This window comes from Chelonia mydas, chromosome 1 (assembly GCF_015237465.2).
Source record: "Chelonia mydas isolate rCheMyd1 chromosome 1, rCheMyd1.pri.v2, whole genome shotgun sequence".
Taxonomy (NCBI): Eukaryota; Metazoa; Chordata; order Testudines; family Cheloniidae; genus Chelonia; species Chelonia mydas.
In genome coordinates, this window is record NC_057849.1 from 106,602,693 (window position 1) to 106,628,182 (window position 25,490).

Consider the following 25,490-nt stretch of genomic DNA (forward strand, 5'->3'; position numbering starts at 1 on the left):
CAGATTTACATATTATATTAATTATTTTCCATTCTTTTCCCATTTTATTTAAGCAAATTAATACCAGTTTATATCCCAGACAGGTCAGTTTGTTCCATCAATGATTTATTATTGGTTTTCCCTCCTTTTAAACTTACATAAAGTTATTTCACACTGAATATCTCTTGAGAGCTACATGGTCATCAAATGAAGTTATGGAGAGACAAAAATTAATCGCAGATCAGCTGCCTGACAGTGCATATTATGCTTGCACTAGGGTGATGCATCCTGAAAACATAAAGTCATCACATATTGACACAGCACTGGGCTCGGACATCATAACTAGAAATGAGCCAGACCCAGAACATCAAATCTGAATGCCTATGATTGTTGTCAGCAGTCAAATCTAAATCTGAAAAGGACCTATTTTCTGGTTCATTGTGACACCAATCTTGAAAGAACAGTTATTCTCATGATATTTTGGCTCAAGATAGCAGAAATGTCTTTAGAACAGCAGATTAAGAAATATCTGTCATTTTGTAACAAAATCATATGAAAGCTCCCAAGATTTCAGAACTGCTATACCAGCCTAAATCTAATTTGGGTTCAAACACCAGGCCTGACCCATTTCTAATTGTAGTGATTCCACTCCACAGTTAATTACTCTTTCTCTACAACTCCATTTGACAGTTTCTACTCTCTCCTGCCTTTTCTGATCTAGTTGTTCTGCCTTCTTTAAGAAAGGGGTCATGCTGTTTCTCCTCTCTCCTATTTCTCCTTACTTGATTGCTTGGGGAGATGTGAAACTATGTTGGTCACACTCTGATCAACTTACATAGTGCTACCTGGCCTGCCACGCATTTCTCGGCAGAGTAAGCAGCTCTCAGATCGAACCTACAGACTCCCCAAAAGTCACATTCCGCTTTACAGCCACAGGTGGTGTGTGACTGGTTCACACAGCCCAAACGATGTGCATTCACCAGCCTTAGCCCTCTCTAGTGGAATGTTCTGTCAATGGATGTTTGTTTCGTTGGTACCATCCCTGGTTATACAACTTGGGATGGATTTGGTCACAGAGACCCCCCCCTTGGGACTGTCACCTGATGTGTTGGAATTACTTCTGAGCCCATTTTCCCTGCCAGCTTGGGACTTCCAGAACCCTGCCTTGTTGAGCCAGACATGCTAGCCTGTTGCAACACAGACCCAGGGTCTGGGCCATGCCCCCAAAGCTGCAAACTTAACTGAAAACAGCTCAGCAGGTTACCTGTCTCCCGCACCCAGCTCCCGATGGGATCCAAACCCCAAATAAATCCATTTTACTCTGTATAAAGTTTATACAGGGTAAATTCATAAATTGTTCACGCTCTATCACACTGATAGAGAGATATGCACAGCTATTTGCTCCCTCAGGTATTAATCACTTACTCTGGGTTCATTAATAAACAAAAGTGATTTTATTAAGTATAAAAAGTAGGATTTAAGTGGTTTCAAGTAATAACAGAGAGAACAAAGTAAGTCACCAAGCAAAATAAAGCAAAAACATGCAAGTCAAAGCATAATACATTAAGAAACTGAATACAGGTAATATCTCGCCCTCAGAGATGTTCCAATAAGCTTATTTCACAGACTAGACTCTTTCCTAGTCTGGGCCAGTCCTTTCCCCTGGTACAGTCCTTGTTGGATCCAGAAGACATTTCAGGTGGTAAGACGGGGTTTTCTCATGACTGGCCTCCTCCTTTGTCCTGCTTCGCCCCCTTTTATAGTTTTGGCACAAGACGGGAATCTTTTGCCTCTCTTGGTCCCCACCCTCCCTTCTGAATGGAAAAGTACCAGATTTAAGATGGATTTCATTATCAGGTGACATAATCACATGTCACTGTAAAACCCCTAGTCTCCATTCCCCATGGGCTGGCCCACACGTACACAGGAAGGCTTTCAAGTAACTAAGGCCATTTACAACTGATTATTTCTGGAGCACCCTTAATAGCCTCCACTTAATATATTTACATTGGTGATACAAGTTTATATCGTATTCTCCTAACTCCAGATATAGAAATAATACATGCAAATAAATAGGATGAACACACCTAATAGATTACAGGCTTTTTAATGACACCATACAAGGGGTATTTAGCATAAAGCATATTCCAGTTATGTCATATTCATAAGAATACTTCCATAAAGTATATGGAGTGCAATGTCACACATCTAAGTTAACATGTTACCTTATTACGTTAAAGATTTTTTTGCTGATGTCACCCTTGTAAATGGCCATGATACTTGGAAACTGACCATCTACCAATTACTAATAATAAGAAAAATTGTTTAGTTGTTTGGGTGAGGTTTATTCTTATGCAAAGTCAAAGTGCCCATCTCTGTATATTTAATCTGTTTTCCCATAGGGTGATGGAGTAAGAGGTTCACCAGGTGACCCTGGTTATCCAGGAACACAAGGTGAAAAAGGCTTTCTGGGAGAGATTGGTCTGCCAGGTGCAGGCTTACCTGGCCTGAAAGGATACCATGGCCCTCCAGGTGATTCTGGAACATATGGAAATCCAGGACTTCAAGGTCCCCCAGGTCCTCGAGGTACACCTGCCCAATTAGGTATGTGTGATCACATGTCTCTTATGTTAAAGTCATTAGGGATCAGTACTGGGTCATATGCAAAACATCATGTAAATCTACTCACTGACAAGGCAGTATAGTGAGTTTGTATGAATAAGAAGGAGTTTGTTATATTATCTGGTCAGAAATCGAACAGAAATACTTCAATAGTTTCCTTTCAGATATTTAAATAAAGTTCACAAATTAGGCACTATTAGCTAGTAAAACCTTAACTTTTTTGAGTGAGGGGAAAGAACATATTACTTATACATACCTTGCGTTTTGGCTGTCTTTCCTTGGGTCGGTCCCAATCAAACCTACTACATTAATTGACCAGAGATAAGAGAGAAGCGTGAACACCCCCCCCCTCCCGCCGCCCCACTCCTCATCAGGGCATAAATATTGATCCTTTAAAGCTCTCTGACTGGGATCTTGGTACCCAACCAGAGGTCCCTCAATTATTTGGTGCCGTTGCTAGACTGCAAGGCTGGTCTCAGTATACTAGCCTTTTTGTGTGTAAGGGGAAGGGAGAGGAAGATCTGTCATTTCTTATTTCTCACTGTATATCAAAAACAAATATTTTACTTCATTACATGAACTCTCCTTTGTTAGAATTAGATGCGGCTCACCATTTTTCCAAGTATTTTAAAACTAGTGGCTGTCTTTTCATTCTTTAATTTATGAGAATTATCCAGTGCACAATAATTTAGACACAGTGCATCAGCTGATGCTGTAATAGACATCTGCAGTTAGAACTGAGAAGTTTGGGTTTTGTAATTTTTCACATTTTGTTTAAAATGCTAAGAGTCTATCTTGCTTGTTTCTCTTTTCTCATACTTCCCGGGTAGATTGTAACCAAGTTACTGAAGATCTTTCTAGGGGAGATGGCACCAAGACAGTTTGGTCAGGTACAGTACAGAAATAAGATGGCTTGGAAACATTTTAATCTTTCGATCTCTGGGGCACATACAGCATGACAGTGTGCTTACTGATTCCTGGTGACTAATTTTGATGTTGCCATTTCTTGGAGATAACTCCATCTGTAAAACTGCTTAAAATTCAGGTCACAAATAATGACACTTGTGCTATACAACTAACCAGTAATTTGATTGTAGCGTGTGTTTTTAAATTAATGGTGTTCATCCCTGCAGACCAAAAATTACTTGGTTCATTATTCCCTTGAGTTTATTGTGATTTAAAAAAAACAATTATCATGTGGTTTGTAATAACTATCTGAAATTACAAAAAACAACTGAAATTAGATTCCAAAGAGATTTTAAGCAAACTTTCACAAGTACAATGTAGCAAACCATTTGTGAGAAGTACTCTATGTTTAGGTTAAAAGTATCAGTGCAATTTGGTATTTAAAGGAACAAGTATTCTAGTTTCACCTGCAAGTATTCACCTGCAACTGAATTCATTTATTTGATTTTTAAATTGCTTCCAGAAAAAAGTGAGTTGCCATTTTGAAAATTTGGCCATACAAGTGTTATAATAACGTCTGATCTCTTCACTGCTATTAGCACAGCAAAGGTTCCAGTGAAATAAAATGAACAACTTTTCTTAATTCATTGTCAGCATGAGTTATGCTGCATATTGCTATATAAAATGATTAAATAAAACTTTTGATTTTTTTCGTTTTACTAAGGGAAATAATTGCTAGCTTTAATCATAGTAAGGTTACTGTAAGTCACAAAAACAATGAGATACACAGCAGATGAGTAAGTAGAACTCCACTGATCATGTCTATTTGTAGGGGCAGAATGCGTGAGAGCACCAAAAGGAGCCCCAGGAAAGCCAGGATTGCCAGGAGCTATAGGTAATGTTGTGCCTTTACTTTTGAAACATTTATTTACCTTACACACTACATTTGGAATTAGCTTTTGCTAAACCTGACTCTAGTTGTGTTCTTAGACTAAATATATTTTAAAATGAGAATAAAGGAGACTTTAAAGTTAAAATTTGGGGGGGGGAGTGAGACTGACAAAGGAAAATAGATACAATGTGTATGACACATAATGGCTGCACCACATGCATTAATCCTCTTCTCACTCATGAATTTCAATTTCGTAACAAAATCAGCCACCAACAATGGTTTTCTCTATGAACAGTCATTACATTTCGTCACAAATCCACACTGTTTGTGACTATCGTTTGGCAACCAGGTATAAGGAGTCAGTGGGGCTTTAAGCAGTTGTCTTTTAAGAAAGTGGCAAAAATCAAAATAAACACGCCCGATGATATATGCCTTCTATAGTAGAATAGATATTAGACATGGAACAGTCGATCACCCAGTTCATCCTTCTCTCCATGCAGCCTCCTCATGAATGCCATGTTTCTCTCAACTGTACCATATGCCTTTAAAAAATCAGTGGAGTTTCACAGTTTAATAAAACCACTAAAGGCTGGATTTTGCCCTGGTTCTGTGCGGTGCATAGGAGAGTACTGAGGCGCTGTCATCCCCACCCCACCCCTACACCCTCACTCCCTGAGGAGCTGTGCAGGAACCTCATGGATTGAAGTTCTGCGGCAGTGGGGAGAGCAGTGGCTGCTCCCTACTTGGTACTCTCCACACCAGGAGCCAGGGGGCAAACAGAGACGGGGTGGGGTTAAAGCCTGGCTGGGCACATTACAGGGAATATGCTAATCCCTAGAAGAGTGTAATAAATTACTAGCCCTGGAAGCAAGTGGATATAGTGGAGGAATTGTCACAATGCCTTCTGAGTGCTCCTCCTGGGGTCCTATAATTATACACAGCCTCTTAAACAGGGCTGGGCCTAAAGTCTCAATGGAACTCTAAATAAGTAGGCCCAGATCATCCGATGCAGTGGGTTTGCATTGCTCAGCACTCCCAGCAATGTTTGTTTCCAAGATTGGTCTATCCAATCCTAGGAGGATCGCCTCAGTGCTTTTTGGTGGGGGCAGCAGAAGGCACGGTCTGGGGCTTTCCAAACCCTGCTGATCCACAGCTGCTGTATTTAACCCCCTGGAACACTGGTAACTGACATAACTTAAAGCAGCCTTTAGTGTTAGGGGAGCTTGAAGTCCCTCTTTACAGCCTTCCCGAACTGTGCCTTGCATTTTTTGGCCACAGCTCTGGCCAAAGATCTGGGCTACAGTGTTTAAGGTCAAATTTTCCTTTTAAACTAAATATGAAGTGTGTTGTTGTTGTTATGGTTTAAGTAATGACTCATTCATATTTCTTAATGGGATTTGCTGTTTTTTATCTCTTGTTACTGCAGCATGTTGAATAATTCAGATTTACATTTCTTTATTTGACTATGGTACTTTGGCACTGTAATCAGTGCTTCTGAAGATGGTTTTTAATGTTGTGCAAGTGATTTTCTCTGAAAGTCTTGGTATATCTGTTACTCATTAGGATGGTTCAGTTCCTATGTAATTTTATGTGAACTTTTCATCTTTCCAATGATTTTGAATGAAGTCAGATTTACTTCTTAACCACAATCCTTCTAAACACTGATGCTTCTATGCCATCAGATTCATGTGTGTGTTATTTTAGGCATTGGTCTGTTTTTGTTGTAAACAAAGCTCCTCATCTGTGTGTCCATCTCTTGGATAAACATCTTCATCCGTTCAATAACTCATCTCAATAACTATAAGACCTTGCTACCATCCCCTGAATATGCATCTTGGCATCTTTCAATAACTGTAAGAGCTTGCTACCATACCCTCAGGCTCCAGAGGCAGGGGGGAAGAGAACCCTGCTGATCTGTGGCAATGAATGCTGTCTCCATGGCATTGTTTCCCTCAACCCCAAGGAATATGAATATTGAACACTAGGAGGAGTAAATGTCCTGCTTTATTTTATACTTTTCCACAACCCATTGTTGCCATAACTCTGTCCTTATACCCCCTTAGTATTATACAAAGTCACATTCATTTATGCTCTCTTTCCAAATTACCCATGACTAATTTATGCTATGTCACCTTTCATTATTGTCTTTTGGGTATAAGGTTTCCTGCCTTTTTTCAGCTAGGCTGTAACTGTGCCATGTACAGTTAATGAACTGGTTCAGTGATCTATGCACCAATGACACAGTATAGCCAGAAAAGAGGCATCTTTGTCGTCTCACGTCCTTAAGTCCTCTATTCCTGTGAAATTCCTAACACTATATTAAACAACCTGCCCTAAATTCTGTCCTGAGACTCAAACAGCCTGTCCTAAATTCTGTCCTGAGGGCCCATGTTACTTTTCTTTAAAAAGGATACTCAAACTGCCTTCCCTGCTTTCGCTTGCAACCATACATTGAAATAGATTTGGATTAAACTAAACTGGGTTGTGAAATGAAACATATTTTCCTTACTATTGTTTGGTGCTAATGTTAAAACTAGCTACCCTAATATAATCAGTTATTGAAATATGATATTTGTTGCCCTCTGTACCTGCTGCCTACTTTATTGAGAGAGGCTTTTTATCTAGCACAACAATTAATGGAAGGAAAACAAAACTAAATGTTAACAATGCTATTTGGGTAACAGGCACATTTAAATTTTGCAGTTCTACCTGCAATTCTAGTATTTTTCTTTAAATTAAGTGAATTTTCTGCTCATAACATTGGGAGGCTGTTGGCACAGTGCTGGCACTAGGAAGATCATACTCAGGCTGCACAGTTCTGACAGTGCTCCTTAATCCTGGCCTTTTTTTTTTTAATGGAACTTTCCACAAAACAAACAGCAATCATAAAACAATCTTGAATTTTAAAGTCAACAACTCTAGAAATAAAAAACCTTTAGCTATCAGTAATAATCTCTTATCAATAAATAAGGTAAAATGGTTCTTCATCTAAGTAACATTATCCTATTTTGTCAGAGCTAGCAAATTAATGCAGAAAAACTGCTGTGCAATATAAGAGACAACAAAGTAAATTGTAGTTCATAATGATAAATTTAAGGTGTAAAATATTTCAAAGATTGTGCATATATTCCACTGAAGACAAAATGTGATAAAAGTCGATCCATAAATCTTAAGATACATCATTATGATATTTATTAGCATATTTGTCTGCATTTATGCATATATTTACTTTGTGTTTGGATCTGATTTGTTACTTTTTTATGCATAATTTAGGTGCAAAAGGTGCTAAAGGGATTCCAGGTGAACCAGGTCTGGATGGATTCCAAGGGCTAAAAGGTTCACAAGGTGATCCAGGTCGTGAAGGATTTCCAGGTCCTCGAGGTATCTTGAAGTCACTAGCTATTCTTTGAGTACTTCTGCTCTGTTTGCAGTAGTCATGGGAACCTCAACACGCTATTCCAGGTGTAAATATTAATTTGTCTTCCCTTCAGCATTCAGACAATAATATAACATCAACCTAAGGTATCTTGTGAAGCCAAAAGTTTCTCTCATTGGAAAATGTTGTTTGTACATAATTATGAAAGAATATCCATTTTTCTCTTTTCCAAGTCTCCCCTAGTGCAGAGGTATAAAGGTAATAGTAAAATACCATGACACTGATTTTTAAACAATGATACTTCAATAATGAGATTTTCACACTCCAGCTGGAGCATATTCATACTTACACTTCTGAAATAAAATACATAAGTGAAGAAAAGGCACTTATGAATGCATCCATTTAACTCTTAATAGCAGAAACATGAATTACATTGTACACACCAAGACAAGAACATATATGTATCTTAGGTTCACAATCCAGTAGCTGAATATGCACCCCGCCCACAGGTCGCTGAATATATCCCCATTTGGAAGTACAGTGTTTACAAGTGTATAGTACCTACAACACCTTTTATGTGTATTGTACTAAGTATGCATCAAACACCTGTTTTTGTATTTATTAAATATACTTTTATTTAGTTATTTTGGTTTCCTTGGGAATGTTGGTATGAGAGGCTTGTCGTAAGTCAGAGTGGTTGACGGTTAATATAGTTTTAAAACAAAACTACTGCATAATGCATCCTTTGGTGAGGGATACCTAAATGCAGCTCAGAACAAATCATTCCCCTACCTCTGAAGGTGAGAAGGGGCTCTGGCAGTGAAAACAACTCAGTTCCGTTGCCCGAGGAACAAGATTTGTGGGAGTGGCAGCCCTGGCGGTGCACTCCTCCTGTGTTGCTGAGAATCCAGTTCTGCAGGGCTTTCCTACATGGCGCATACAGGGTGAAAGGGCAAGACAGGAGGGTCATGTGGGGTGATGTGGATCCTGTTATCCTCCTCACTAAGGTTCATGAAACCTGCCTGGAATTTCCTTATTGAAGATCTTCTTTTGGCCTGTAACCTAGAGGGGAGTATTCTTGCCCTGCTGCTGAGACAGACTGTGCTCAGCCAAGATAATCAGGCAGGAGAAAGTGGGGACTGGAGTTTCCCCATAATACTCTGCAAAAGTCATCTGCACCATTTTAGTCAAGCATTCACTGGAAAAAAAGACATAATGTGATATTTTCACGTCTATGTGGTTTTAGAAATTTAAATCCTAATGTCATTCTTACTTGTGCTCCTAAATCATGTATGTGCAATTGAAAATCCCACCCATATTGCTTAGCAAACCAGCTTTTTTGTTTACAATAACTGTTCTATTGCCCCATGGTATTAAGATGATGCGGGGTAAAATATTCAAAAGTGCTCAAGTGACATAGCTTTCAGTGCTAAGGGCTAGCTAGATTCACAAAGGGGACTTAAGCATTGTAATGCCAAACTCCTAGGTGCCCTGCCACCCAGTGGAATTCACAGCCCTGAATTAGTCACTCAGGCTCCCCATGAATTGTATAAGGAGAGTTAGGTGCCTAAGAAAGGGATTCACAGAAGCCCCAAACTGAGCTGGGAATTGCTTAAGCTAGCCAGTGCAGAGGAGTGCGACTTAGGCCCACATCCACAAAAGTACTGGTCAGCCTTTTCTTAGGAAAAGAACAGAGAGGGAGACATCCCCTCACCCTCTTATAGCCAATGGCCCAGTGATCAGGGCACTCAGCTGGGATCAGTTTTCAAACCCCCACTATGCCTGATGTAGAGCAGGGACTTGAACCCAGATCTCCCACAATCAAACTGCTAGGTGGCCCGACCACCAGGCTCTGGGGTATTTTGGGTAGCTCTTTCTCAGTCTCTCCTGTTGGAGGTGCTCCACTTTGTACAGATAATTAAATATTAATTGGGCCAGAGCAAGAACATAAGAATGGCCATACCGGGTCAGACCAAAGGTCCATCCAGCCCAGTATCTTGTCTACCAACAGTGGCCGACCCCAGGTGCCCCAGAGGGAGTAAACCTAACAGGTAATAATCAAGTGATCTCTCTCTTGCCATCCATCTCCACCCTCTGTCAAACAGAGGCTAAGGACACCATTCCTTACCCATCCTGGCTAATAGCCATTAATGGACTTAACCTCCATGAATTTATCCAGTTCTCTTTTAAACCCTATTATAGTCCTAGCCTTCACAACCTCCTCAGGCAAGGAGTTCCACAGGTTGACTGTGCGCTGAGTGAAGAAGAACTTCCTTTTGTTTGTTTTAAACCTGCTGCCTATTAATTTCATTTGATGGCCCCTAGTTCTTATATTATGAGAACAAGTAAATAACTTTTCCTTATTCACTTTCTCCACACCACTCGTGATTTTATATACCTCTATCATATCCCTCCCTTAGTCTCCTCTTTTCCAAGATGAAAAGTCCGAGCCTCTTTAATCTCTCCTCATATGGGACCCGTTCCAAACCCCTAATCATTTTAGTTGCCCTTTTCTGAACCTTTTCCAAAAAAGAAAAACTAAAAAATTAACTCTATTGGTCACAGCACTCCACGGGGATGTGTGAGACCCAGGCTCAAGTCCATGCTCCAATCAGGCAGAATAGGGATCAAATGTGGGTCCTTCCACCTCCCAGATAAGGCCCTAACCACTGGGCTGTTGGACATTCTGTGTGATCTGTTTGTAAGCCAGCCCAAAAATTTCACACCTGATCACCCTAGCTCTATTTTGGGTGGACTTAGGCATGCTCTAAGCATGCATCCTGGATCAGACCCTGCAGGCAAGCTAGGCAGGGAATGCCTCACTTGAGAATCTGGCTAGGACTTAGGCATGAGCAAAGCTGTAAGAAGTCCGTTTAGATGTGGGGCAGCATCAGGGTACAGGTGACTATTTGCCTGCCCATGAGTGGAAACTTAAGCACCTGTGGGGATTTAGGCACATACACAGGCAGCAGCTGAGCAGTGGTTTTGGGAATGTCAGTGATGCCTAAATCCCGGATTTAGTTACCTAAAGAGGCAGATCGGTGCCCAAGTTCCTTTGTGAATCTAGCCCCTAGGTCAATGAGGTGCTTTATAAATGTACCCACTGTTCATATTTGACAGTTTATGTGCCCTACAACTGCTTTATATTTCAATAATACAAACTTTCCTGCATTAGCATTCAGCAAAAAGTCTGTGGGATTAAACAAATTAAAATTATTTGACACAATATTTGACATTATTATGGTGCATCTGACACTTTTAATATCTAATACAATGTTTTGGTCACGGTTAGCCACGTGGTGATCGTCATTTTGCCTTTAGGTTTTACTGGATCCCGGGGAGATGGAGGCCCACCAGGTCTACCAGGGCTACAGGGGAATCCAGGCAGTGCAGGAAAACAAGGTGCCCCAGGGCCTGCAGGTCCAAAAGGAATTGCAGGTGAAGTTTTAGGAGCAGCACCGGGCACCCCAGGGGATTTTGGACCATCTGGATTCCCAGGATTGAAAGGCCTACAAGGAGATCATGGAGTACCAGGAATTAGAGGTAAATGTTATTTTAAATAAAGTAATGTTTCAGCAAAAGGAAAGGCAGATTTCAGCAAAGCTTTAATTGGAAGGGCTCTGTTTGTATGCAGAAGAGCTGCTGATCAGGTTAGCAGTACATCCAACTAATTCGTTTATCCCACAATCCTAAACTAGCTCCCTTACCTTCCCTAGGTTCCAAAAGACACAAGTGTCTCCTACCTAGCTGCCAAAACCTCTAGCTTCCCCCAGGAGCTTCTACAATGCAGCACACTGAAAACTCAGGACACAGTAAAATCAACTAAAATGTGATATCAAAAGGCCAGATTCTGCCAGTCTTAATGAAGTAGAGAGGGTACAATATTTCACAAGTTGTCGCACTGATGTGAATGGGCTGACTTGCAAAGTATGGTACCACTCAATAGGAGTAAGGGTGATAAAGTCTGGCCCATAATAAATAACAGAAGGGATACAGCACTGATTCCATCATTCACTTTTCCTGTTTAATTCAATAAAAACCTCTGTATGGCATTCCCCAGGGTACAATCTGGACTGTTGTGTCCCCTCAATTCTCCAGTCTGGGGTGCCTTTTACACTGCTTTGCTGTGAGAACAGCCACCCCGGTCATGCTCACACACAGCCTCTAGCATGCAAAATCACTCCCAGCTGAATTACATGAATGCTCTTGCCAGTCACTCATGAATTACATACAGGGCAATACCAGCAAATTCCCAGTCCCAGGCTTTCCCCAGAAATGTGCATCTTGTACTGTCCTTCTGGACAATAGAAGCTAATAGAAAGTCCATCATTTTATCAATGGAAAATGACAGAACCTGTTATTTCAAGTGGAGATAACACTTCAATCTAAACACATTGGTCTAGATAAAACAAGTTCATTAACTACAGAAAAGTAGATTTTAAGTGATTACAAGTAATGAGTCATAAAAGTCAGAACTGGGTTACAAAGAAAATAAAAAGATAATATGCAAACTAATACCTAACTTTACAAGCTAAGTGAACTTAAAAGCAAAAAGGGTTTCCCACCATAAGCTTACAGTAGTCAGGCTGTATCTTTCAGCCAGGACTGGACCCTCCCCAAGTTCATTGACATTTCCTTTGTCTTTCAAACCAAATGTTGCTGATGTGAGTGGAGATGAGGGGAGAGAGAGGTGATTTGGTGACCTCTGTTTCTCATTCTTATACCCTCCTCCCCTCTTGGAGGATTATCTCAGCTGTGTTTCAGGCGACAGCCAGTCTGTTTACATGGAAACCCCCAGCTCTGTCTTTGCCAATATATAAAGTTATCACTCCCACCCTTTTTCCTGCCAAAGAATGGCTGTTTAGGCAGGTGATAGTTCATGATGGTCCATTTGATTATGCTGATACCTGGCCTGGGCATCAATGTGTCTTTTGTCTCTGAAGAACTTGGAGCATGTTACAGGAATGTTATACAACAGAATCTTAACTTTACATATTATGTTGATACACATATTTTACCAGAACAATAATGTTCAGCCAATTATGAGTTTTCAAATGATACCTTAAAAGTCATAGTTTGTACAAAATGTATCATGGTCTTGTAAAAGTGGTGAACACGGGGTACAGTTTGTCACACTCTGGGGTTTGAATTTACCTGAAGCTCTGACAGAATTTCCAGTCTGCAGCCCCCAGAGTGCCACATAATTAGGGGTTGCTGATGCCAAATTTGAGTTAATTTCAACCCACAGTACATAAGCCTTGATAATGAGATATTGAGCCTTTTACTTCTATGGCAGCAGTTCAAATCTGTCTTAGTTTAGTAGTGAACACAAGTCTTTACTCTTTCATGGCTTTTCAGAGTCCTGTGTGGGGAAAGAGTTGAGAGTTTCAGCTCCCAGGTCTCCACATCACAGCGGAAACCCTTGCTGGTAAACTCAGCAGAAAGCACAGAACAGAATATGGAATTAGTGCTGCCCACTCATCGCTGAGTGTGTGGCCACTTCTGATCAAGTTTAAGCATGCTAGTTTGGCAGTTAGATGTGTATTGCTGCTACTCACTCAGTAGATAAATATTTTATTTATTAATTGTATTTGTTTGTTTATGAATCCAGCTTTCACTGCTGTCAATTTTTTGTGTGTTGTTTTTTATTTCATAGAGATCAAAAATTATGCTGAGCTTTTTACTGAAGACAAAAAAAAGACATGGGCCCTGCTCCTCAGAGGCAGTTAGCATCTTAGCTTCCATTGATTTCATTGGAAGTTAGGATATTAAATATCTTTGAGGCTATTTAAAGAGCTAACACCTTAAATTTTGTGATGAGCTTTTCAAAGGCACAAATGGGAGTTAGGCACCCAAGTCCCAGTGACTTTCAATAGCATTTGGGCACTTAGCTACCCTTTGTTTGTTTGAAAGTCCCCCCTTTAGATGTGAAGGGAATGAGGGGTGATTGTAGGGAAGGAGGACAAGGGCAACATAATTCTGTGATCACTCTATTTAGGTAGGTACACAGCACAGTGGTTCAGTGAAGGGGTTTTTGTTTTGATGATCGGAGAAATGGAAAGCCTATTTTATGAGAGGAGACTAAAGGAGCCTGGCTTGTTTAGCCTAGCAAAATGAAGGCTGAGTGTGGATATGATTGCTATCTATACTTGCCTCAGCAGGGTAAACACCAGGGAGGATGAAGAGCTATTTAAACTACATGTTTAATGTTGGCACAAGAACAAAAGGGTATAAACTGGTCATGAATAAATTTAGACTGGAAATAAGATGGTTTCTAATCAACAGAGGAGTGTGGTTCTGGTACAGCGCCCAATAGGAGTAATGCACTAGTTTTAAGAAGCACCTTCTTAATGTTATGTATAGTATTGTATAAGGGGGTTGCCTGCAGTAGCAAACTAGACTCCATGATTCAGGAGGTCCTATGTCCCTATGTTTTGCTTTTTAAATATGTATGAAAAATAAGGCAGATAAGATACAAAATCAAACACTCTTGCCTGGCATTGTGGAAGGGGTCCGTTTTCAGGAGGGATTTAAATGAGGAGAGGTGAGTTGGCAGATCAGCGTTGGAGAGGATATTCCATTTGCGGGAAAGTCTCCAGTCAAGGCAAAAATTTGCTTGTAGGAGAAATGGATGAAGAGAGTAATCTGGCACCTTTCATAAGCACTAGACTCATTTGAGAAAAAGAAAATAGTCAACATAAACTCATAAGTAGGTTTCCTGTAAAGAAGGCCAAAATTCAAGTTAAAGAAGGGATGGAAAAGAGAAAAGTTCAGTGACTTTAGACTTTGTGTATAATTATTTATATAAAAGTGACATTTTCAGTATTAACAGAAAGTAATTACAGTAAAGGACATGCAGTGTCAGCCTTTCTATTCTCCATCCATTTTGCAATACTGACATAATTGTTTCAAGCATAAAATGTAACATACAAACATTCATGTCTGAGTGATTTCCTTTTTTTACTCTTCTGTATGAAATTTTAAAATGTTTAGCCATTTTTAAGGTATGGAGCTAAATTCTACTCTGTTACAAAAGTATAAATTAGGAATAATTCCACTGAAGTTTTCGAATACCTTCCCATAAGACCAAATGGAATCACTTACATGAGTAAATGTTACTTAGCATGCATAAGGATTGCCCAGAATAAAGAGAAAACTAATTAAATGTGTATTTAATAATCAGTGTATTTCATTACTTTTCACTGCTACAAACCCTCATTCTTCCCACGGTCCCTTTCCCTCACCCCTTGTTTGTGATTGTGATATCCTGTACCCCATGTGACACCCAGTACCCCATATTCACCACTTTTATATGGTTATGAAATATTTTGTACAAAGTATGCCTTGTGAGGTATCATTTGGAAACTCATAATCTACTGAACATTATTATGCTGGTAAAACATGTGTGGCAACTTTGTATGTAAAGTTATGAGACTCTACTGTATAGAAATGATGTTACTGTAACATATTACAAAGTTAGAAAAGCAGGCTCAAACTAGTTTTTCAGAGTCAAAGACGCACTGGGGTATCAGCATAATCAAATGAACATCAGAGACTATCACCTCTTATCACCTAGATAAGCGGTCATCCTTTGGCAGGAAGGAGGTTGAGATCAAGAACTTTACATATTAGCAATGGAAAACAACTGGAGGTCCAGTGCAAACAAACTGACTGTCTCCTGAATCCCAGCTGGGGGTAATCTTCAAAGAGTGGGGAAAGGCATAAGAAAAGAGAACTCACAACACGCAAATTACCTCTCCTCTTCACCTTCCATCTCTGCTCATAACATCAGTGAATACCTGAGGGACTCTGAACTAAGCATAGTGGTCCCAGTCTGAAAGGAAATCCAACCTGTTAACTAAGAACCTTGAATTGCCCGCAGCATCTGGTGGGGTGAGAAAGCTGTTTGCTTCAAATCTTACTTTGCTTGATAAAGTTTAGGAATTAGATTGCGTGTTTATCTTTTATTTCCTTTATAATTCATTCTCAGCTTTATGCTATATCACTTATAATCACTTAAAATCTATCTTTCTCTATGAATCTATGAATCTTTCTCTAGTTAATAAACGTGTTTTATCGTTTTATCTAAACTAGTGCGTTTTGGTTGAAGTGTTTGGGGAATCTCTACTCGGATTAACCGAGGCTGGTGCATAATCGTTTCCTTTGATGAAATTATGGACTATTAATGAGTTTGCATTGTTTAGTAGTGTGCTGGACAGTATCAGATGCATATTTCTCAGGGTGCAAGGCTGGGACTAAGAATTTGCAGGTTTCACCCTGTATGTAGTTCATGAGTGTCTGGGAAAGGATTCATGTAACTTTGCTAGGAGTGACTTTACATGCTAATGGCTGTGTGTGAGCCAAGCCTGGAGAGGCTGCTTTTCACAAGCAAAGGCATCCTGGGCTAGAGTGTTAAAGGGACACAGCGGTGGATGTCAGTGATCCCCTGATGGCTTTTAACTACTTAAATCAGTGGTGGGCAAGCTGTGTCTTGCAGGTTGCCCACCACTGATTTAAATTGTTAATGCTTCAGAGAGGAAATCTCTCTTATTTATCTCACAAATAAAACTCTCACTTTGGGGCCTGAATTTCCTCTCAGTAATACCAATGTAAAGCAAGAGTAACTCCATTTAAGTCTATTGAGTTACATGGATATGTAACCAGAGTAAGTAAGAGAAAACCAGACCCACTGGGACTGATTCACTATTGCCTTGTAATCTGCAGTCCTTTACTCTGCTGCCGAGTGGGTGTAAAATGCTACCTTTCTGTCCTGGTGGGGCTTTTATACCCACTTTGCTCTCATCTTGCAGAGGTGTAAATGGCCACACAATGCACCAGGCACTGGAAACAGGCCCATTGTGTCTGAGTATGGTACAAATCTCGTAACAATGACCATGACCTTCCCAGATGGCTGCAGTATCCTTGAACAACAGCATGAACCAAGAAGCCATTGTCAGACTGACTTTGTCCACTTCTGAAAATACATAAATGTTACTTTAGAAATTATACTGAATGTTATTTTTGTGCTTCAGTCAGTTATTTCAGGTACAGGAATACAGGCAATGGCAGAATCATAGAAATGGAAAAGACCTATTAGATCATGAAGTCCATATCCCTGCCAGTGCAGCACTGTTCCGAAGTTGAAGTAGCTAGTCAATTTTCAGTGTAAATTACTAAAATATTAATAATCTATTTTTTAATTTGATTTTTCCAGTCATCTTTTCTGATGGAAAATAATTAGCTCTGAAATGTGAGAACTGTACTATGCAAGGTATATGCACATTGATTAAGAAAAATGTTGTCTAATAAACCTATACTCTAGAAGATATTGGAACCCTAGAATTAATTACTTTAGTATGATATTTTAGGAGCTGGTGGTACTCCAGGTTTGACAGGATCCAAAGGACAGCAAGGACCCCCAGGTCCTCTTGGTTTGCCTGGCCTGCCAGGACGACCAGGATTGCATGGATTCCCAGGGCTTCCAGGACAGCAAGGATCTCCCGGCAGAACTGGCTCACCAGGATTTGTTGGTGAGGAATTTTTCCTGTAAGCTTCTCTATCTTGAACAGACTTGCTTTTTCTCATGTTAACCTATAACTGTATGCTTATGAGAGTTACGCTCTATCACTGAGGAAGGATGGTCTTGTGGTTAAGTCACTAGACTAGCACTTAGATGGTCAGGGTTCATTTATTGGCTCTGACAAAGAGTGTGTGTGTGTGTGTGTGTGTGACCTTTACAAGTCATGTAATCTCTCTGTGTTTCAATTCCCCACCAGAAAAATGGGGACAAATAATACTTCCCTTTCCCACAGATGGGTTATGAGGTTAACTCCACTAATGTTTGTGAGGTACACTGCTACCAGAGCAATGGGAGCCATATTTGTATCCCTCCAGACAAGGCTGCTGTCTTCTTTTTGCCATTCTTCAGTGCTGCCTGTCTTTCTAGTAACAGAGGTTGCTAGAGAAAGCACAGCTGCTGGAATGGGAAATGCACAATGGAAATAGTGTTTAATCCTTAGAAGACCAAAGAGAAGGCAAAGAAGGGGAAACTTGGGTACAGAGTCAGGCTGAATTAGAAGTCTGTCCATGAAGCAGTGTTTGGAGACATCTGTACGTTGAGCTGGCCCCATCTCTTCTGCAATATCAGGCTTTCATTTTTACTAAGAAAAATGTTTTAATTGTAATTAGTTGCTCTTTGTTCATAGCTAAATTTGCAAATCTGCACTGAGCAAACAGAATTCTTTCAGCTTTCCTCACAACTTCTAAAAATGACATTCAGGTACAAAAACTTACATCTAATCTTCCTATTCCCGTTGATTGTTACAGGTTCACTTGGTGCCAGAGGAGATCAAGGTGACCAAGGTTTTCCTGGTCCAGTGGGCATGAAAGGTCTGGCCGGTGACAAAGGTGAACTCGGTAACAAAGGAGTACAAGGAACACCTGGGGTGCCTGGTCTCCCGGGAATAGACGGAATGCCTGGTTTTCCAGGGTTAAAAGGTAAAATCTTAAAATGATAGATACATTAAGAAAGATACAATAGATTAGAACGTGTCTCTGTTAAACAATTTCTCTACAAGTGTAATTCTGCTTTAGTCAGTAGAGTTATGCCCACAGAGAATTTGGTTCAATATATTTCAGAAACACCGTAACTATTCTTCTCAGCCAGCACTTGGCAGTTAAAGCTTAAGGGTAGAGAGAGCCTGTGAGATGAAGCTCGGTGTGAGGACAATACCTGGTTTTTGTTTTTTCCTTTTGAAAAATAGGTACTATTTACGATTCATTCTTTCCAAAATCCTTTCCTTCACCCCCAGTCCAGTTTATTTCAATGAAATTAAAAGGGTTCTCTCTATTTTTTCTCCCCACAATCCCTATTTCAAAGCTTTCACGTGTTGGCAGGTATGCACCTAGCAAGCAATGCCATCCACAGAAGCGGTCCCATTGAGACAATGTTCAGGTTTACCAGGGCACCTCCTTTCACATAGAAAAGTTGGAGCTCTCGCTAGCCAATCAAGAGTTCATTGTATACCAACAATAGGTATTTTTTATTAGAAAAAGCTAGTCAAAACGGAATTCCATCCCTTGTGGAGTAGGGTGAAGCAAAACACAAGTTTTGTCACAGTGTGCATTGGGGAGGTCAAACTCAGCATAGGACTCTCTTTCTGGCATTACTTTGGACTTCAAATCAACTTCCATTCAACAGGATCACTAACCTGAACAGACAGATTGTGCCTGATGTTAGTATGGGTATGAAGGTCAGAGTAGGCTATACGAAGCCTCCCTACTTACCTACAGCATCCTACACAAGAGCCAGGCACAATAGCAGTCCCATCCTTCAGAGCAACACCAGAACTGCTCCCAGGAGTGCAAATATCCCAAAGGAGAAAGAAAAGAGGCAAGGCCTCTGTGCTGGCCAGAAAGACAGTGGGAATCAGGCCACATCATCCACATAGACGGTAAAGCAGATGAACACCACCTGCACACCAGGGACCTGGGGGAGGGAGGCACATCCCCTCATGGAGCTCCCTCTGTGGGCACTGCGGTACTATGCTTCAATGGGCACTGCAGTACTACATTTCTAATGACTGCCAGTGCCTTGAAGACACAACTTGGCCCAAAATCCTTTAACTTAACTGAATAGTCAAGGAATATTTTTTTCCTGTAACCACAGTGTCAATGAATACAAAGAATATTCAGGCCCACTTTCCTTTTAGAGCAAAGATCTTGCTTTTGAGATACTTTATCTGGTACCAGTTGTTTAACCACAATGTCTCTGGGTTCTACCATTCTACCAAGCTTATTGTAATGTGCTTCATAGCTACACCGTACTGTTCCTTCTGAAGCTGAGCTTCAGCCATCCTTCAGCTGGATCCCTAGCTGAGGTGTTCTCCTTGCTGTACGGATTCAGAGCTAGTTCCTCATACCATTTACACTAGCTGATGAGATAGCTGTCACATTTAAATTCATCTTATTCAAGTTCTTGGCTTCTTAAACTTCTGACAACTCTCTGAATGTTACTTTTTTAGGCTTTGGAATCTAAGTTTACACATATTTAAGGGGGCAAGGCTTTTAGGCCTAAATTTGAACATGGGACAACAGCTCTAGTGAAAACAGGTACAAAGATACTTCGCTACTGAAGAGATTGGCATAGGAAAGCTTCACAAAAGACATGGGTTTTAAGAAGGGATTTGAAAAAAAGATTGGGAGGGTAGTGGATATACAGAGACCAGCGGGCTGCTCTAAGCATAGAGGGTGTCCCCAGAGTAGGAGAAGGGGAAAAGAAGAAAGAAAAAAAAAAAAAGGAGAATTTGAAAGAAAAGAAATAGACAAGTGTGTAGAATCAGTAGGAGTAAGGCAGAAATGAGAGCAGAGAGTAAGGGTCTGACCCAATGCATAGCGAAGGCAATGGAAGTATCTATCAACTTCAATGGGTGTTGGCTTAGACAACACGGGTGGAGTTGTGCAAAGCTTTGAAGGTGAGGATGAGTAGATTGAATTTGATGCAGGAGGAGAGGGGAAGCCAGTGGAGGAATTCTGGAAGGAGAACAGTGTGCTCAGAATAGCGGGAGAGGAAAATGACCTTAGTGGTGTTGTTTTGGGTACACCAAAGGAAGGTAAGATAAAGGGCGACTAGCTGTGAGCGGGTTACATTTGTTAAGGGAAGAGATAACCAAGGCTTGGAGAGGGTTTTAGTGGTAGGAATGGAGAAAAAGAACAGATTTCTAAAGGTTTTATAGAGAAGGAAACAACAAAATTTAGCAAGAATATGGATGTGAAGGCCGAGGGAAAGAACATTAAAGCTGTGAGGCAGGGTAATTGGGAGGGTAGGGGTTTTATTAGTAGAGATAAGGAATGGGAGTATGTCTTTAGTTTACAGCTACTCATTATGGAAAATAGATTAAGTTGGTTTTGGTTTGGCTTAAAATTTCTCTTCCCCTTTTCTTTAAAGGTGCTAAAGGTTCACCTGGTATTGGAGGTTTCAAAGGTATGTTAGGCCAGAAAGGAAAACCAGGACTCAAAGGAATCAAAGGCGAAGTTGGCTTTTTTGGCAATCTGGGTTTTAAAGGTCTACAGGGGGAACCAGGCCATAAAGGTATTTACATCTGCATTTTCTAATGTTACTGAATGTTTGTTTCTTACGTGTGTGAGAGAATTCTGCCAGGATATAAATGCAAAAACAATACATTTTTGACATAGTGAATTTAACTCAGGAATTCTATCATTACTACAAAGGAGGTCCTGAAAAGGCCCGGCCTTCCTGCACTTAAATTTAGTCCAGGACTTCTTATACCTTGAATGAATGGCAGTTAACATAGTTCCATTTCTAGTATGGTAGTTAGCTAGGTGTCCTCATGGTTATTATAAAGTATAAACACTGTTTTTTTTCAGATCTTCAAACTGAACTGTATTAATTCACTCTGAAATATATATAAAGAAAATCTCCTGGCTTCTTGTTTATCTAATTTTGACAGGCAGTGGCTTAATATGTTGTTATACCAAATATTAGTACTTCCTGAGGAGCAATACATCCCAGTGCATGTCTGCTAGAAGTACCCTCCATGTCATGTACTGTTGTTTGTTACATAAACCCATTATGAATTGATGGCCTGCAATATCAGGAGTGGGAAGAGGGAGTGTCAAGCTGTTTTTAAGATAAATTGTGTTAAATTAGTGAAGTTCTAATTTTTCTTAGTGTTGCCTGTTGATCCCTGATCTTGGAAGGTCTATAATTTTGGGTAAAATAGAATCTATCTGCTAAACATGCTTATAGAAATAATAATGGACGTTATTGCAGTTATTGCAAGTTATTGTAACAGCAAGTAGAATAATCAAAATATATGTATTAAAATTGGCTTGGCCATAGGTCTTCAGCATTATGTGTTAAGGGCTTAGAGTGAGGCCTACTAGAAGTTGGCAGTGGGCATAAAATAGCATGCATATTATATGCTGGACCACAGGTTATGAAATGGCATGAGCTTGATCTAAGGTTATAATGTTTAGCAATACATATCTTGTGATAGTTTAGCAATGAATTTGGTGATAAACAGGTAAACTACAAATGAACAGATGGTAGCATCTTCGGGATTTCTTGCCAAAAGAGTTAACCACATTAACGTATCAAAATTATTGGGAGAGGAACTAATGCAAATGGTTGGGCTAACTGTTGGAGATATTATTATGGACAACCAGAACCTTAAAATTGGTCTCCCAGAATACCAGATATGAATAGGGGGCTGAGACTTGGCTTGATCCGATATGGTCCTGCACATATGTGAATGAAACAGGAAAAGAGGTATAAAAGATGTTGTTATCCAACCTGTTTTTGGCACATGGGAACAACAGCATAGTACAACCTAGGAGGAAGCCTGGCCTAGTGCCTTCCTTTTGGAGTGATCTCCACTTACTTTTTCTTCAGTCTTTGTTTCTAATGGTCTCTATAAGGTTATAAGTATACATTATAAGTATGAACAATGCAGGAAACCACTTTACTTTACTTATTCTATTTATATTGATTTTTCCTATGATTTCAATTATGTTTGTCTGTATTAATGAAAGCTCATAAAGTTTCTGGGTGTGTATCACCAATTTCATCTTCTTAATTAACTCCAAATAGTCACCTGAATAAAGAATCTGTTATTTGTGACAGATGCACTTTGCACCCTAGATTAATCCCAGACTACAGTAAAAGCTGTCCCCGCTTCCTGCGCCCACAGGCGCCGTCCCTGCAGGTCCTATTGACCACAGTTCCTGGCCAATGGGAGCTGCAGAGCCAGCGCTCAGGGCAGGGCGGGGAGGGGGAAGTGCGCAGAGCTACCTGCCGTGCCTCCGCCTAGGAGCATCAGCAACAGGTCACTGCTTTCAGGGAGCTGCCCGAGGTGAGCACCCCCTGGATCCTGCATCCCGAAACCGCCCCGCCCCCCGCAAACTCCTCCCCTTTTAGTTAACTGGAATTTTTCATTTACGAGCACCCCCCATTTCCCCAACATGCCAGATAAAAAAGCTTTTACTGTACATTGGCCTAAATGGCCAAAGGAAAAAAATTGCTCTCAGAATAACACATTCTAGATGAAAGAGTACAACTAACATACAGCGCTTCTCTCTGAGTAACCAACAGTAAATGCTGTCTCTTGAGTTATCCCTCCCTCCAGTCAGGAACTATGTGACTCACTCCATATGACATGTTGCAAGTGACATTTCCCTGTGAACCAGGCTCAGACCATGAACAGGAGGCTGATAAGGATCTCGCATATAGAGACTGAGCAAAAGTGCTTGAAAAATCTTCTAGGGACAGTGCAGATGTAATGCAATATCTAATCAATCCTGATTTCTGTGGTTTGAGGCCCTAAATTTGGTTTAAATGAGGGAGGGGGGAACCCAACCCCTAAGCCCCACAATGAAGGTGGACAAGTAGTTGGGATGCTGCCAAAGCCGTGATGAAAGTTGCTTTAGACTGAATAAGTATCAATCAGTCAAAGAGCATACCTAACTAATGATGCTGGCAGACACTAGTTGGCCTTGTTCAGTTTGTGTCTATTTAGTTATAGAAATGAGGACCTTTTTCTTTCTTTTAACAAACACCAATGCTTTGATGCAGTTTTAGTGTGAAGACTACACAAAAAAGTACTCAAAAGTCAGGAAATGTGAAAGTAAAAGTTGAATGAATAACATAGCTCTGTCCTTTCTTGCTTGTGCATAACAGGGGTCTTTAAGTTCATGATCACATATTATCTAAGGCCAATTTTTCAAACCTTGTTGCCTAAAGTTAAGCACCTAAGTAAAAATGGCCTGATATTCAAAGGTGGTCAGCACTGGTAGCTCCCATTAACTTCAGTGTGGTTTGTGAGTGCTCAACAACTGTGAAAAATAGGTCATTCTTACTTAGACTGACTTTGGGCTCCCAGGTTTCTCCCATGTTACCTGAGAAATAGTTTATGCTCACGTAGTCAGACTGCAACAGAATGAATATGCACAAGAGGGCAGAGTTAAGCTTGTACATTCCACTTCAAGTTTTATTTTTCATATCTTCTAGTGTTTGAGTTTGCTGCCTTCATGCTGCATTAGTCTAGGGTATTTTTATTTAATATTATAAACAGTTTTCTTAGCATGCTGGCTCTGACTATCGAGATTTTTGTCTCAATTTATTTCTCTGTATTTTTCAATACAGTAGAGTTGACTAGGCTTTATTATTTTTAGGTGACCGTGGGGACCAGGGTCCAGCAGGAAAACCACCAAAGATCATATTAAGCATGCTGTCTGAGGTTAAAGGTGAGAAAGGAGATATAGGAGAGACTGGCCTAAAAGGAGGTTTAGGCTTTAAAGGTAAGAACACCAAAACAATCATTTAATATTCATGATTACTTAGCAGTTACTAAGTATTGTCCTGATGTTTAGAAGCTTTTCAGTTTTCCTCTCCATATCCTTAATATGTAACACCTCCTGTTGTATTACAGCACAACAGAGCTGAGCTGGCAAGGAAAACGGAGGGCTTGATTCTCACTGTAACTCTATTGCTACAATGGCACTATCGGTCTAAGGGCTTGTCTATCCAGAGAGGTAGTGAGCAGTGAGCTAGCATGCTATGGATTCATCCCCTGGCTTGCTACACATTAACTTGCCAGATAGACAAGCCCTGAGAGAGCCAAGAATCAGACCCACTGACTTAAATGGAGTTAGAGCAAGACCGGAATCTTTAATTCTGTTCTGTGCTGTCTTTTCCACTGTCATCATTATTTTACCGTCTGTCTTCAAAGGTTTCAGAGTAGCAGCCGTGTTAGTCTGTATTCGCAAAAAGAAAAGGAGTACTTGTGGCACCTTAGAGACTAACCAATTTATTTGAGCTAAGCTTTCGTGAGCTACAGCTCACTTCATCAGATGCATAAAGTGGAAAGTACAGTGAGGAGATTTTATATATACACACAGACCATGAAAAAATATACATTGTAAGGAGAGTGATCACTTAAGATGAGCTATTACCAGCAGGAGAGTGGGGTGGGGGGAGAGAAAACCTTTTGAAGTGATAATCAAGGTGGGCCATTTCCAGCACATTTCCAGGAGTTAACAAGAACGTCTGAGGAACAGTGGGGGTTGGGGGGGGGGGGGGGGAAGGAATAAACAAAGGAAATAACAGAACGCCGCTAGCCGTCACCTTCAGCCCCCAACTAAAATCTCTCCAACGCATTATCAAGGATCTACAACCTATCCTGAAGGAAGACCCATCACTCTGACAAATCTTGGGAGACAGGCCAGTCCTTGCCTACAGACAGCCCCCCAACCTGAAACAAATACTCACCAGCAACCACACACCACACAACAGAACCACTAACCCAGAAACCTATCCTTGCAACAAAGCCCGTTGCCAACTGCGCCCACATATCTATTCAGGGGACACCATCATAGGGCCTAATCACATCAGCCACACTGTCAGAGGCTCTTTCACCTGCACATCTACCAATGTGGTATATGCCATCATGTGCCAGCAATGCCCCTCTGCCATGTACATTGGTCAAACTGGACAGTCTCTACGTAAAAGAATAAATGGACACAAATCAGATGTCAAGAATTACAACATTCATAAACCAGTTGGAGAACACTTCAATCTCTCTGGTCACTCGATTTCTGATCTCAAAGTGATTGTCCTTCAACAAAAAAACTTCGAAAACAGACTCCAACGAGAGACTGCTGAATTGGAATTAATTTGCAAATTGGATACAATTAACT

General features: G+C 40.5%; 1 protein-coding gene across 3 annotated transcripts in view; it reads left to right on the forward strand.

Moving 5' to 3' along the window:
• COL4A2 (collagen type IV alpha 2 chain) overlaps positions 1 to 25,490 on the forward strand; it is a 246,965-nt gene that overhangs the window by 186,174 nt on the left and 35,301 nt on the right. For all 3 annotated transcript variants that reach the window (XM_043535436.1, XM_037896774.2, XM_037896782.2), the window contains exons 25-33: positions 2,382 to 2,583; positions 3,432 to 3,491; positions 4,340 to 4,402; positions 7,673 to 7,780; positions 11,097 to 11,318; positions 17,144 to 17,305; positions 18,102 to 18,272; positions 20,722 to 20,865; positions 23,967 to 24,092. In XM_043535436.1, the coding sequence (XP_043391371.1) occupies positions 2,382 to 2,583; positions 3,432 to 3,491; positions 4,340 to 4,402; positions 7,673 to 7,780; positions 11,097 to 11,318; positions 17,144 to 17,305; positions 18,102 to 18,272; positions 20,722 to 20,865; positions 23,967 to 24,092 (1,258 nt within the window). The remainder of the gene's footprint in view (positions 1 to 2,381; positions 2,584 to 3,431; positions 3,492 to 4,339; positions 4,403 to 7,672; positions 7,781 to 11,096; positions 11,319 to 17,143; positions 17,306 to 18,101; positions 18,273 to 20,721; positions 20,866 to 23,966; positions 24,093 to 25,490) is intronic.